This window comes from Helianthus annuus, chromosome 3 (assembly GCF_002127325.2).
Source record: "Helianthus annuus cultivar XRQ/B chromosome 3, HanXRQr2.0-SUNRISE, whole genome shotgun sequence".
In the NCBI taxonomy this organism is placed as follows: Eukaryota; Viridiplantae; Streptophyta; class Magnoliopsida; order Asterales; family Asteraceae; genus Helianthus; species Helianthus annuus.
Window position 1 is genome coordinate 75,221,837 of NC_035435.2, and position 15,366 is coordinate 75,237,202.

At 38.3% G+C, this 15,366-nt stretch overlaps 1 protein-coding gene across 1 annotated transcript; it reads left to right on the forward strand.

Moving 5' to 3' along the window:
• Nucleotides 1–12,728: 12,728 nt before the first annotated feature.
• On the forward strand, nt 12,729–14,772 carry LOC118490579 (COX assembly mitochondrial protein 2 homolog). Its single transcript, XM_035988294.1, has 4 exons — nt 12,729–12,913; nt 14,075–14,149; nt 14,224–14,328; nt 14,473–14,772. Exons 2-4 carry the CDS (start codon nt 14,105–14,107, stop codon nt 14,575–14,577), a joined length of 255 nt encoding a protein of 84 aa, XP_035844187.1. The 5' UTR covers nt 12,729–12,913; nt 14,075–14,104; the 3' UTR covers nt 14,578–14,772.
• Nucleotides 14,773–15,366: the final 594 nt, after the last annotated feature.

The following is a 15,366-nucleotide window of genomic DNA, read 5'->3' on the forward strand; positions in this document are numbered from 1 at the left end:
TGCTTCTTGGGCACGGCCCCGTGCTGGCTGAGCACGGGGCGTGTTCAGACTTCTGCTTTCTCTTCTTTGCTTTGGGGGATGCTGTTGAGGGTCTGGGCAGTCTACTTTTATTCCTTTTCTTGTATTTATGCTAGAGTTAGTTGTCTTTTTGCTTCTTTTGTGAATTTGAGCTCATTTCATCCTGAAAATACAAAAGGAAGACAAAAACACTCTTTTTCCAACATTAGTACTTAAAAAGGGTTAGTTTTATGCCTTAATTGATGTGATTTATATGTTGCATTTTACACACATCAAATACCCCCACACTTGAACTTTTGCTTGTCCTCAAGCAAAACTCTTTAAATGTGGCTTACACTCCCAAATGGAATAGGTAGAAGAGAAAGTTTTTGGCTTGTCATAGAGTGTCGGGAATCCAAGATCTTTGTAAGTTTTATTTTTATTTATTTACAATCCTATTCGTTATGATTTATTTAGAACGTTTCACAGGATAAATTACTTATTCGGGCATAGCATGCCTTATTAAAATTCCATTTATATACAAGTTCACATACCTCACGGGAGATCACTCAACACTCGGCCGAAGGTGTATATTTTTTTTAGTGAATCACTCGAGAGCGGCATGGAACTTACGCCTTCCATAGGCTTGCCAAGCAATCAATCCTCCTCCTTTTTAACTTTTTACCTTTGTAAATATCAAGAGGACTTTTTGGGTGAAGGGTTAGGCTTGGGTTAAAGGTGGGTGGTTGGGTTAGTGGTTAGTAAAAGGGCGAAAATCGTAAAAAGCGTCGGTTTTCGTGACACACCTTGTTTTTAGTGACTCTTTATGTTGAAGTATTTCTCCAAACAAGCTTTTATATAGCTTTTGTTTGTTTTTGACTTCATCATATATTTTATTATGCATTTTTTTTTTGGAAAGTCACATAAAATAGCGATCTTACGAAAAACCAAGCTTGTTACTAAAATAAAGGGTGAAAAATAAAAAAGGGTTTTTGGTGGGTAAAAAGGGTTTTAGGGTAATGAAATGAAAGGTTTAGGCTCAAAGGGGCTAACTAGGGGGATTTTGGGTAGGTGGTAAAAAAATGAAAAATAATGGTGTAGAAAGAAAAATATGGTTAGTCCTAATGCCTCCATCACTTACTTACTTGGGTTTAAGTTGGTAAGGACCGGGAATGTATCGTCGTGGCAAGTTCTAGAGTTGTAAGAACCAAGCGGCTATTCACACAAGAAACGAAAAATGAGCATTTAGTCTAAAGATGTATATTTGTATGCTCAATAAAGGCTCAAAACTCACTTTTGTGGGAATGGGTTTTTAATGCGATCAAGTATATATAATCGAATTTTTAACTAGACTTGTTATGCCGTTTCGTAATTTTCTTATGTTGGTTCTTTGTTATCACGACGCTATCAGTTGTAAATTTGTAAAAATATGACCTTTTTAGAACTTGTTATTCCCAAATTAAACCAAGACAAGTAAAAAAAACGAAAAGTTTTTGAAAAAAAATTTGGGGTGTTTAGCGGTTCCAATAGAGTTTTGTGTAAGGCTTGTAATTAGGATTTGCAAAATTCAAGGTTTTAGCATCCCCCCCCCCACACTTAAATTACACATTGTCCTCAATGTGTCCCAAAAATAAGATTTTCGGTTGATTAGAATGTGTAAAAGTGGGTTAAAAAGCAAAGATTTATGTTACTGGCAGCCTGGACACGGCCTCGTGTCCACTGGACACGGCCCCGTGGCGAACTGCCAGTAATGAAAACTTACAGAAGATGAACACGGGGGCGTGTCCACTGGACACGGCCTCGTGTCTGGCAAATAATTGTAGGGCAGTAACCAAACAGCAGATCTGGGAGATGAACACGGGGGCGTGTCGGCTGGACACGTCCCCGTGTGGACAGTCTGTGAGCCTGAAAAACAGGTTTTGTCTCCTGGTTTCTCCATTTTGGAGCTGCAAGTGCTAAGGTTTAGCACTCTAACCCTTGCATTGTACCTGTTTAATCACTCAATACCACACCAAGCAAACATAAAACATCCTAATTTACCAACGTCAATTGTCTCCAAGCATAAAGTGAAAATAAAACGAAATAAAAAAAAACAGTTAAAGAAAGTAAATTGTTCAACAAGCAGCACGCAGGCCGTAAATTGTTCGATAGAGAAGGGTACTTAAACCTGTGGGCTCATCACCAACCTGCCCTTGTTCCTTCAAACCTCTTACTCCATGTCTTCATCGCTATCTCCACCTCCACCCCCATGTCCCGCCATATACTCCCGGATGCTGCCGATATCATCTTGTATATCGTTGATGTTGCGCTCAATAGCTCCGACCCGGTGGTAAGTGTTGTTGGCGAGATTGTAGGCGTTCCTGGTGCATATGAGGTTTTCCTGCAAAAGATCATGTAAACTTTGAAAGTTAAGAAAACCGCCTCCTTGTGAGGAGGATTGACCCGGATCGCCATGGGGTTGGTACTGGTATTGGGGAGGTGGTGCATGAAGAACTAGAGCCTCCTGCGGGTTCCATGCATAACCTTGCGTCCTTTGAAAGCTCACCGTCCCGTCTTCTGCCTCATAAAGCAAGTTCATGGCCCGGCAAATGTGGTAGTCGACTCGTCCCGACCATGGACTTCTTTGAAAGGACCTTGGAATGTTCGTGAAGTGCTTGAAAAGACGGTACACCCATCCCCCAAAGAAGATAGGTGTTGGAGTTCTAGCAAGGCGGTTGAGATGCATGTTTCGCAGTAGGAGATATGGAACATCGAGAGGCTTTTGGTTGTGGACGCAGTGAAGGACAACCAAATCTTTCAACCCCACAACGCCACTACTGTCGTGACGCTGGTTCAGCGAGTAAGTGAGGAGCCTGTGAATGTAGCGGTATAGCGGGTCCCTCAGTTTGGTGCTTTTGTTGCTGCTAGGGTTGTAGATTCCTTCACCTATTTGAGCCTATGCAGCTTGGCGTTCGGTTTCATCCAAGTCTCGTAGCCCCCCAGTATTCTCTTCATTTCCCGATTCCTCTTCACCATATAACCCTATGATAGATCCAAACTGTGCCATGGAGATTGAGTACGTTGTCCCTCCACATCGAAATGTGACCCCCTCATTGTCAAACGGGTCACACCTTGAGTTGAAAACGAAAGTACTGTAAAACTCCATTGTGCATTGATGCACCGACCGAAGCCGGGTGTTCAATGCAACTGCAAGTGGCCCTCTCACGATGTTGTTGAATCGGTCAAGTTGATTCACCATGGTTAACAAGTCGGTACATGCCCGCCTAGGGTACTCCTCCGGTCTTGTTTGTAGTATCTCATACCGCGCCCTAGCGTCAAGTTCGCTTGCGTTGAACCTTGTGAATTTTGACATCTGAAAGAATACATTAGAAGTTAGTATGAAACAAGGATATTTGGGGTGAAACTGCAAACAGTGGGCTGGACACGGCCCCGTGTTCAGCGGACACGGCCCCGTGTCCAGGCGTCTGTAACCCAAAAAGTTCATTTTTCATCCCGGTTTCGAAAACTTGAAAATTTTTAGCCCAATAGTAGCGGTTTCCCCCGAAAATGAAACCCTAAGTGTCGTTTTTCCCAAAACAAACCGTTTACCCTTCCAATTTCGTGTTTTTCGGTTCAAAAACAAGGGTTTGGGGTTTTAGTGGAAAATCGAACGAATCTATCAACAATACATGTTTATTTACTTTCTACTACACTAATCTAAACTAATACTAACAGATTTCATCAAAAATTTGAAGTCCGATCCGGATGAACACGAAGAACCCTAGATTTTTCCCAATTTTTGATGTTTTAACTACATGCAAGTAACTAATATAACTACTAAAGATGATAGAATCATACCTTGATGTTGTTAAACTCGGTAGTGACGTCGGAAATCTGCGGAAAATCGCCTGAAACCAGAGCGTTTTCGGCAATACGGGGCGTGTGGAATGAGGTAACTGTTATGAAAAGAGGGTTTTATCCTGACAGTTGCCTCGACACGGCCCCGTGTCCAGCGGACACGGCCCCGTGCCGAGCAAAGTTTTTGAAATTTTTTTTTTATGTGCTCGTGTGCATTCCCCTTATTTCCGAAAATGGCTAGAAGACTTACCGGTTTTTAAACGTACACTTACCTGTTCGTAACATGTCTGGTATGAGTTTATTCGTTAACCGTTTGAAGTGAGATCTCCTCTTCCTCATCCTCAATGGATCCTCGGTAGAGTTTTAGGCATTGGCCATTGACTTTGAATGGTATCCCATTTCGAGTTTTAATTTCTACTGCACCGTGCGGAAAAACATGGGTGACGGAAAAAGGTCATGACCACCTAGATTTTAGCTTACCAGGAAATAATCGAAGTCGTGAATTAAACAATAGAACCTGATCTCCTACCCGAAATTCATTAGATTTAATATATTTATCATGTAAATTTTTCATTCTTTCCTTATAAATTTCGGAGTTAGAATATGCATAATTCCTTAGCTCGTCTAATTCATTTATTTGACAAAATCGATTTTTACCGGCAGTTTCTAAATCTAAGTTCACATTTTTTATTGCCCAGTAGGCTTTGTGAGCTATTTCTACTGGCAAGTGACAACTTTTTCCATAGACAAGCTTATATGGGGTTGTGCCTATAGTGGTTTTATAAGCAGTTCGAAAAGCCCATAAAGCATCGTCTAATTTGTCGGCCCATTCTTTTTTATTTATTCCTACGGTTTTTTCAAGTATTCGTTTTAAACCTCGATTAGTCACTTCGGCTTGCCCATTTGTTTGAGGGTGATACGCTGTTGAGACCCGGTGATAGACCCCATACCTTGTTAATATTTTTTCGAGTTGATGATTGCAAAAATGGGTACCTCTATCACTTATCAAAGCCTTTGGTGTCCCGAAGCGAGAAAACAGTTTTTTCAGAAATTTTACCACTACTCTTCCATCATTTGTTGGAAGAGCCTCGGCCTCCGCCCATTTAGACAAGTAATCGACTGCCACAAGTATATATTTGTTTCCCTTTGAAGGCGGGAAAGGTCCCATGAAATCGAGTCCCCACACATCAAAGATTTCACAAACGAGAATGCCATTTTGAGGCATTTCGTTTTTGGAAGAAATATTACCTGATCTCTGGCAGGCATCACATGTCTTTACAAGGTTTTGTGCATCCTTGTAAATGGTTGGCCAGTAAAATCCTGAATCAAATACCTTTCGTGCGGTACTTGCGGCACCATGATGTCCTCCGTATGAACCTTCATGACAATGACGGAGAATTCTTCGTGCTTCATTACCATGGACACACCTTCGGATGAGCTGGTCGGCACACATTTTGAAAAGATAGGGGTCTTCCCAAAAGTAATGCTTTACATCAGCAAAGAATTTCTTTCTTTGTTGATGTGGCCATCCCTTGGTGATTATACCGCTAGCTAGGAAATTAGCGTAGTCGGCATACCATGGCTCTTATCTACTCTCCATCATTTCCAAGGATTCTGCGGGAAATTTCTCGTTGATTTGCTCGTCTCTGGTCGTTTCCAAAGCTGGGTCTTCAAAGCGTGAGAGATGATCTGCAGCAGTGTTTTCTGCTCCTCTTTTGTCCTTGATTTCGATGTCGAATTCTTGGAGGAGTAGAATCCATCTGATCAAACGGGGTTTTGCGTCTTGTTTCTTGAAGAGGTACCTGATGGTTGCATGGTCTGTATAGACTACAGTTTTAGAAAGAACAAGATAAGAACGGAATTTATCAAAAGCAAACACCACTGCTAGTAATTCTTTTTCTGTAGTTGTATAATTTTCTTGTGCATCATTAAGAGTTTTACTAGCATAATAGATTGGGTGGAAATGCTTTTCTTTTCTTTGTCCCAAGACTGCTCCAACAGCAAAGTCACTTGCATCACACATGATTTCGAAAGGAAATTTCCAATCTGGTGCTATCATGATGGGTGCATTGACTAGCATTTCCTTGAGGGTTAGAAATGCTTGATTGCATTCCTTGTCAAAGATGAAGGGTGCATCTTTTTCAAGTAATTTTGTTAGAGGCCTTGAAATTTTCGAAAAGTCCTTGATAAACCTTCTATAAAATCCGGCATGCCCTAGTAAACTTCTGATTGCTCTTACGGAGGATGGAGGAGGTAATCGAGAAATAGTTTCTATTTTTGCTCGATCAACTTCCATTCCTTCGCTTGAGATTTTGTGACCGAGTACTATTCCCTCTGTTACCATGAAATGGCATTTTTCCCAGTTAAGGGCGAGGTTAGTTTCCTCACATCGGGATAGCATTCGTTCAAGATTATCGAGGCATTGGTCATATGAGTCTCCAAAGATGGAAAAGTCGTCCATGAAGACTTCCATTGTCTTTTCTATCATATCATGGAAAATGGCCACCATACAACGTTGGAATGTTGCAGGCGCATTACATAGACCGAATGGCATTCGTCGATATGCGAAAGTTCCGTAGGGACATGTGAAAGTTGTCTTCTCTTGGTCTTTTGGTGCTATCGGTATTTGAAAGTAACCTGAAAAACCATCTAAGAAACAATAAAATTTATGACCGGACAGTCGTTCTAACATTTGATCAATGAAGGGTAAAGGAAAGTGGTCTTTCCTTGTTGCTTCATTTAATCGCCTATAATCTATACAAACTCTCCATCCGGTGACGGTTCTCGTTGGTATTAATTTATTTTTCTCATTAGTTATTACCGTCATACCTCCTTTCTTCGGGACTACTTGAACGGGACTTACCCACGGACTATCGGAGATAGGGTAGATTAATCCGGCGTCAAGCAGCTTGATGACTTCATTTTTAACCACTTCTTGAACATTGGGATTCACTCTTCGTTGTGGTTGAATTACTGTTTTGTAGTCATCATTCATTAAAATTTTGTGCGTGCACATGGAAGGGCTTATTCCTTTAATATCTACAAGCTTCCAAGCGATCGCGTTTTTGTGTTTTTTAAGTAGGTTAACTAATTTCTCTTTTTCTACGTTACTTAATTTAGATGAAATAATTACAGGTAAACTACCATCTTTGCCTAGAAAAGCATATTCCAAACCTTTAGGAAGTTCTTTGAGCTCAATGGGTGGGTCTTTAGAAGACACCCTATTTTGTGGCTCATCTAGATTAAGAACCTTAAAGGTTTGTTCTATGGCTATCTCTTCCTCGACAAAGTGGTCTTCTTCGTTAGTTGTATCGGGTGGTTCAGCTTCATCTTCAATTAGGGGGTCATTATTGCCAAAAGGATATTTCATTGAACGCTCAAGATCTATGCTCCTTTTGAATGCCCCTAACTGAAGAGGTAGATTGTTGAATTTCCGGTTTTTCAATGCTTTATGAGTTTGTACAAAAGGTTTTCCCAAGACTAGGGGGCGTCATCAAGGATGACGAAGTCGGTTGGGATTATCAATTGATTTGTGTGAACCAAAACATCTTCAACTACACCGATTGATTTTATCACTTTTCGATCGGATAGAAAAATGGGTATTTGAAGTGGAGTAAAATCACTAATACTTAATTTTTCAAAAATGTAGTTAGGCATTATGTTAACACAAAGATCTTTATCAATAGTGATATTACTAATAAATGAATTTTGAAAGAAACATGGAACCGGTGTAATGTTAATTTCAAAAGGGTCTTCTTTTATTAGCGAAGTTTGATCATTAGTTAACTTAACACTTACTATTTCTTTGATTTTAGCACTAGTGTTTAACCCTTTTTAAAACTTGGCATGAGGGGTTATTAAACAATGATTTTCGAAAGTAGGTGGCATGAGGGGTTCTTGTTCTTCCATTTTTACATTTTCAACTATCTCTACGTTATTATTACTATTCAATTCTTCTCTTGCGCGGGATTCCTCTTCCCTTGCGCGAGATTCTTTCATGTAACGTTCGATAGTTTTAATGTGTTCTAATATCCTATTGGTCACTTCGCTGAGAGAAAAAGAATTTGGATCCTCAAAGCTTGAATCCGGTTGTTCGATCCTTGGCTCCTCATAATACTCATATGAAGTAGATGGTTCACACCATTGTTCTTCATTGTAAGTATATGATGGATAAGGGTCGAAACTTTGTTCTTCATAGTACTCATATGAGGTGGGTTGTTCGCGCCATGGTTCCTCATAATAAGAGCATGAAGGTGGTGGCTCATATCTTGAATCTTCAAAGTATGAGTATGAAGGCTCATACCTTGGTTTATCAAAATATGAGTATGAGGGAGGAGGTTCATACCTTTGGTCTTCATAGGATGTATATGAAGTTGACGGCTCGTACCTGGGCTCCTCATAGTAGTTGTATGAATTGGATGGTTGATATGAGTTATTATATTGAACCGAGCGTGCGTTACGACAATTAGTGCAATAATTACCCCTATAATCATCCTCATCATAGGTGTAGTTGTAACCTCTTGAGTATTGATCCATAAGAATCACTCAACAGACCACAACTGAGTCTCGGGACCAGAAAACAAAAATAAAGACGGAAACAGAAGCTGGACACGGCCCCGTGTTCAGTGGACACGGCCCCGTGTTCAGTGGACACGGCCCCGTGTTCAGGGTCTGTATCTGGGCGTTTTAATTAAAGTTACTGGTCACGTTGAGCACGGGGGCGTGTTCAGTGAGCACGGCCCCGTGTTCAGGCTACTGTAAATGCAAACTAAACTAAAATGCAGAAAAATGTGCGCGCGTTTTGAAAAGGTTTTGAAAAACTGATTAGGCCGTTGATTTTAAGCTTTCTTAAAATCCTTGTGTCCCCGGCAACGGCGCCAAAAAACTTGATGTGTGTGTAGTGTAGTATATTTTTGATGTATATTTAAACCCTTTTTACACTTTTAGCCAAGTTTTAAATTTATAAAAACACGATATTCACTAACACTAAACACACATATGGGCAAGTGCACCCATCGTGGACGTAGTATAGTGTTGGTAAGATACCAAGGTCGTCCAAGGACACAAGAGCTTTTAATACCGGTTTATCCTCAACGTCTAATCAAATAAAAAAGTAAGAAAAATGTTTTTAAACTAAGAAAATAAAAACTAACTAAATGCTGAAAAATAAAAATAAAATAAAACAGATAGACAAGATGAATCACTTGGATCCGACACGTGTATTAGTATAACCTTTGATTATTTTCGCACTTTTGCACTTGTTTAAGAGATTATCTTAGTTATTGTAGTAGGCCCCTCTTTTGAAGGCGACGTTACCCTCAACCCAGTAGTTTGAGTCAGCAAGGATACAATCCTAAAGGGTCGGATTATTGAAAGATAATGAATTAAGTTATTAATGCAAATTGTGGTAGGCCCCGCTTTCGGCGGTGACGTTACCCTCGGCTAAGTAGTCTGAGTCAGCAGGGATACAGTCCTAAATAGCCGGGTTATAGTATTAATAGTAGTTAACTTATGAGGGGGTCAAAGAGTTTGGATTCCCGCCATCCAATACCTATGGGCATTGAAGGAGATCCTACTAAATTTGACCCAGGTCCCAAGCAGGACCTCTAAACGCTGAACAAGGGCAAGACCCTTACCAAACCGTTCCCTTAACCCCCGACCAGGTAGCCAACATACCTCCATATAGACCGTGGAGATATGAAAGGTGAAAATCTTTTATTTTATATAGACAGTAAAATAATGCCAAGACACCACGGACAAACGATAAGGAAAGATCACCTTCAACATAAGTAACTAGTTATTAAAGTCATTAATACAAAACCAAATAAAAAGTGCAAAAGATTGAAAATAAAAAGTATTATACTAAACACTTGTCTTCACCAAGTGATGTAAGAGACTTAGGCAAACATGGCCTTGATTGTCAAGAACTCTTACGATCAATCTTGGATCCCGAGACGACTCACACACTCTACGATGGACAATGGATGATGGTGGTGGATGATGGTGTTATGGTGGTGGTGGGTGGTGGATGAAGTGTGAGAGAGGTGGTGTGCCAAGGGATGAGTTGAAATGAAACCAAGCACTCCTATTTATAGGCTGAACAGAAGGCTGGGCACGGCCCCGTGTCCACTGGACACGCCCCCGTGCCCGTCTGACACTCTCTCTCCTCATTAATTGTAATTCGCAATTACAATTAATGCGCCTGCTGCACTTTCACCACGCCCCCGTGCCCGCTGGACACGGCCCCGTGGTGGGCAATGGAAGCTTCTATAAGTTTGTCTTTTATGCTGCTTCTTGGGCACGGCCCCGTGCTGGCTGAGCACGGGGCGTGTTCAGACTTCTGCTTTCTCTTCTTTGCTTTGGGGGATGCTATTGAGGGTCCGGGCAGTCTACTTTTATTCCTTTTCTTGTATTTATGCTAGAATTAGTTGTCTTTTTGCTTCTTTTGTGAATTTGAGCTCATTTCATCCTGAAAATACAAAAGGAAGACAAAAACACTCTTTTTCCAACATTAGTACTTAAAAAGGGTTAGTTTTATGCCTTAATTGATGTGATTTATATGTTGCATTTTACACACATCAGCTTTAAAGTGTCGTTAATACTATTTTTAGTGACACAACTTATTCCCGACACTTTGGAAAATGTCTAGTAATGTTTTTCTCATGTTTTGGCACTCTATTAGTTGGCTAAATGCTGAATTTTTATTTAAAGTGCTGAATTTTGTACTTAAAGTACGTTTTACGCACATCCAGTCACTATAACTTATACCTAGTGACGCAGTTCTACAACCCTCATATCCCTACACTCTCTACTAGTGTAGTGATCTATTCCTGGCTCATACAGGCCTTAGAGGCAGTGCCTGCATGGTGCTGGCTATATCAACATGTTAAATGGGTTATCCGTTCATTGTGCTACTGTGCTTCTGTGTATCAAGGTTGTCACTAAAGTTCAGTATGTAAATAATGGAGTGATAGCAAGTAAAGTATGATGCAAGTAAGTACATGTATCAGTATTCAGGTAGCAGGTTTATCCATAATTTCAAGCAAGTACAGTAATTAAGCAGTAATTAAATATTAATTAAGTCGTACGGATACCTGATTTGGTGAGGGTTGTCACAGACAGAATGTGAGTAATCTCCTTTTTGCAAATTGTTTTTACAAAACCTCACTTAATTAATTATATATTAAGCAGTTATTGAGTATTTGTAAGGATACAATTATCATCGGTATGTTGGGGTTTTGTATACAAAATTTGTTACTGCCTTGGGAGGGGTAACATTTCCACAAGTCGGGTTTGACAGTACCGTGGGTGGTAATTGGTAGACTTGGAAACAAATGTAATTGCGAGACCGCCCTCAATACTGTACAGTGGTTTTCATTTAAACTTGATTAAACTGGGATTCACTCACCAGTATTTCCCACTGACAAAATGTTTTTAAACGCGTTTCAGGTAATAAAATGTGAAAGCCAAATAGAAGCTAGCTGGACAGCAATGAAGACTTGGAAAAGTGGCAATAAAGTTACCTAAAATAAATAGATGTTTTTATTAAATAAAAATAGGATTTATTCCTATGAAAATGTGTGTACTTAAAACTTGGGTTTTATCCAATGTGTTTAATGTTATGAAAGTTTGGTATTTTACTCTGATAAAATATTTCCTAACTACGGTCCTGATGTAATTTCTGCTGCCAAAATTGATAAAACACCAGATACCACCGATAATGGCCGCGGCCGCCTGTTCCCGGGTTAGTAAGGGACGGGGGTTGCGACAAGGAGGAAACCCAATAAATATGGGAAAAACCTCCCTTGTGGGAATCGAACCCACGACCTATTGGTCAAAAGCCTTATACCACCCCAAAATATATATTATATGAGCAATATGATTAGTAAAAATATAGTATAAAATAGTAAATAATCGGACTCAGATGGGGATTTATGAAGGTTTTATGTTTTGATGTTGGAAAGTGAATACAAATTTAGTTTTACTCTATGCACGAAATGGATTTTTTGAATTTTTTTTTAAATTCGTTAAAACATCTGAATCCGTATAAAAATTTTCAGATTTCCAAAATGTGGTATACGAATTCAGATATTAATATTCGATATCCAAAATTTTCTAATATCTAAAGAAACGGATAATCCAATCTTGAACACGATAATATCCCTCAATTAAAAACATATAGGCCTGTAAATGAACCGAACGAACACGAATAACATAATCCAATCTTGAACATGCCTATGTTGGTGTTCGTTCATTTAACTTTAACCGAACATAAACACGAACACAAACATATAATCGAACACATTTTTTGTACGTGTTCGTTCATTAAGAAATCAGGCATGTTTATTTTCGTTCATTTAAAGCCCAAGCGAACAGTTCACGAACATAAACGAACACAAACAAAAAAAAATAACTGAACATATTTGAATAAACATAGACAAACATAATTTAACATGATTGAACAAACATAAACGGACACAAATGAACGCAACTGAATAAATATAAACAAGTCTATTATAATACAGTTCATCCGAAACCACATCCAAATTAGGGTTCTTAGGTACTAAAATTAAGTAGTTTTTTATATAAATATTAAGTAACTGATCAGTTACAATCTAAGAAAAATTCTAAAAATTCATTTTTCATTACTACAAAACTCAATTACTAATTAATTATATTTATATAAGTAGTTAGAAAACCTAATATCCATATAAATATAACTATTTATGTATTTACTAAAATTTAAACGAACGTAAATAAATAAACGAATATAAATGAGTGTTTACGAACATAAATAAATGAACACAAGGTGTGTTCATATTCGTTCATTTAATCAAACGAATAAAATTGTTTATTCGTGTTCGTTCGTTCATTAAATAAACGAACTTACCAACAAACAAATTCATGAAGAGTTCATTTACAGGCCTAGAACATCCATCCTTTCACTAATCACTAGAGGTACTTGAGAAAACCACGTGGGCACATATTCTTTGATGGATGTAATGTTCCTGGTTCATCTTGTTTTATAAGATTTCAGTTCGCTGGCGATTGGTTGTTTGGTCGCCATATCGAGATTAAGGTTCACCCCCTCTCCTTACTAATTTATGTCAAAGTAGGGTTTTGTATGTATGTGTTCCAAATTCCAAATTCATGGTTTTACTTTAAAATCGCTCGAATCCTTGTACCTGTAAACTGGTTATTACAATTTTATGTAACGGTTGCTTGATCTTGTTGTTTGTTGTTATAGTTTATTTTAGGGGTATTTGTTATATGATGATATATGCTGCTGATGCATTCATTATATTGATTGAACTTCAGTAAGCTGGATTTATCGTCATCTGATTAGTTCCTGGACTAGTTGATGTTTCAACTACTATTTAACCTAAATTAAGATGTTAGGTTTGTATCCGTGTTAGAGGAGGGTTAACAGTTTAACATATTATAATGACTTGTGCGTCAATCAAATTGGATTATAGGGCCACAGTTGGGGTTCCCAAAAAGAGTCTTCTAGGAAAACCAGATTGGAAGATGGGTTTTGCAGAGAAATACATACACACCACAACCCGTAAACTTGTTTTGTTTTGGGGGTATATAGACTGCCACTTCTGTTTTAACACACATGCCCTAAAAATATTTTTTGCAAAAATTTTAAACCAGTTTTGCATATCTGTGACTTAAATGAAGCGTTTAAGCAACCCAACCTCATAGTCTTTATGCAGGTGATGCCCACTTTTTGCTAGTTATCGACCTGGCCCGTCGTTCATCAAAGGAACACAATTAAACCCTGGCCCATTTTGGTATTCAATTATTATGTGAGTAAATAATATTTTTAGGGTTGCATCAAAAAGAAAAAGAATTAGCAGGTTGATTCAGCCCATGATCCGTTCTGACGCCAACCCATCACGTTCTTTTGCCATAATTACATCTTATATATGGTGAAATGAAATGTACTTGCTGGCAAATCGATAGTTTTTAAGAATTTTTTTTGTGTTGAACTAATGTTTCTTGGGTACGAAAAGCGGTGCACTTGTGCGCTTGGGATTTCGCGCCTCGGTTTAGACTTTGTCACTTTTGTGCGCTTCTCGCTCTTTAAACCAAGGGCAGAACCTAATTTTGATGTCTTAACGAACGGGGTTAATATGCTTTTCTTTTTATATCAGATGATTTACTTCTTTTCTTGTTCTTGTTTGTTTTTTTTATACGATGTGAAGTGAGTTTTTGAATGTTTCAATCTGTGCAGTTCCCTCTATTTTGATTTTAAGACGTGGAAATGCATCCTCCATTGACATTACATAGACACCCAATGTGTGCTGAAGTAAGTCAAAAGATTTATTTACCCATTTCGTCTAATAATCTCTGAAACTGACGTTGCACGCGTGTTTGGTGTAGATAATCGAACTGTTTCAGAAGTGCCATAATGAGCATCCTTATGGAAAATTCTTTGGTGAGTGCACAGATCTCAAGATAAAGCTCGATAAATGTTTCCGTCAGGAAGTAAGCCTCTTATCTTCATCGATGTTTTTTTTTATATTTTCTTAAATATATGTATCCTAGAAATGCTATAAACATGTGGAAATCTTTTAGAAAATAAATTTTCATAAAGAAATGATAGTGTTCTCATCTTGTTTTCTATGGCAGAAAGCGGTAAAGAGGAAGGCCAATTTTGAAGAGAGTAAGAAATTGAAAGAGAGATTACAAGCATATAGGAAAGAAGCTGCAGCTGAAACTGAGAATGTCATGTGAAGAACAACTTTTTTCATTGAAATGAGAGCATTTTCATTTAATAACCAAACAAGTTTCATGGTAGCACTTAAAAGACGTTCTTTGTTTACCTCTTAATGAGACTCTTAATGGTTTAGACCTCTTATAAATAAGTTCTAGATGTGTTAGTAGTGCCGACTTAAATCGTTAAAGTGAACAAGACCAATTTTGAATTAAGTTGTAAACAGGTTATTGGGTCATCTTGTTTGATTAAATCGACTTGTTTATTTACGGTTGAGGGGTCAACTTGTACATTTAAATGTAAATAGGTGAACCCGAATGCAAAACATTTAATTAAGCAAGTTAAACATGTCAATTAAAACACGATCCTTTCAATAAACAATTTAGATAATCTAAAACCATTATTATTTAAGCAAACTAGTGGATTACACCCGCGCTCTACGGCGGGGCGACCCAATTTTTAATGAAAACGTAAACGCAATAACGTTAATGGCAGGAATTCGTTTGATATTGGTTCGGTTCAATAAGACACCGACACTTACCGAAAGAGAAACAAAAAATAAGTCATGATATGACCAAAAAATACCAAGATGTGTTTATATCGATCGAAACAATAAAAACAAATATCAATTTCAGTACTGACGTTCGATCAATATTAGACCGTTCGTTTTGTTACATGTACAACACAAGGTTCGATTGAAACTTAAAAAAGAAAAACCAAAAAATAGAAAAGAAAAAGGAAAGATGAAAACAAATTCATAAAAGACAAAATTACAAAAGGTCATAAATAATAATAATAATAATAATAAT

Coding starts and splice junctions, on each gene's coding strand:
- LOC118490579 (XM_035988294.1), top strand. CDS start 14,105: ATGCATCCTCCATTGACATTACATAGACACCCAATGTGTGCTGAA. Junction 14,150..14,223: donor GACACCCAATGTGTGCTGAA/GTAAGTCAAAAG, acceptor TGTTTGGTGTAG/ATAATCGAACTGTTTCAGAA. Junction 14,329..14,472: donor ATAAATGTTTCCGTCAGGAA/GTAAGCCTCTTA, acceptor TTTCTATGGCAG/AAAGCGGTAAAGAGGAAGGC.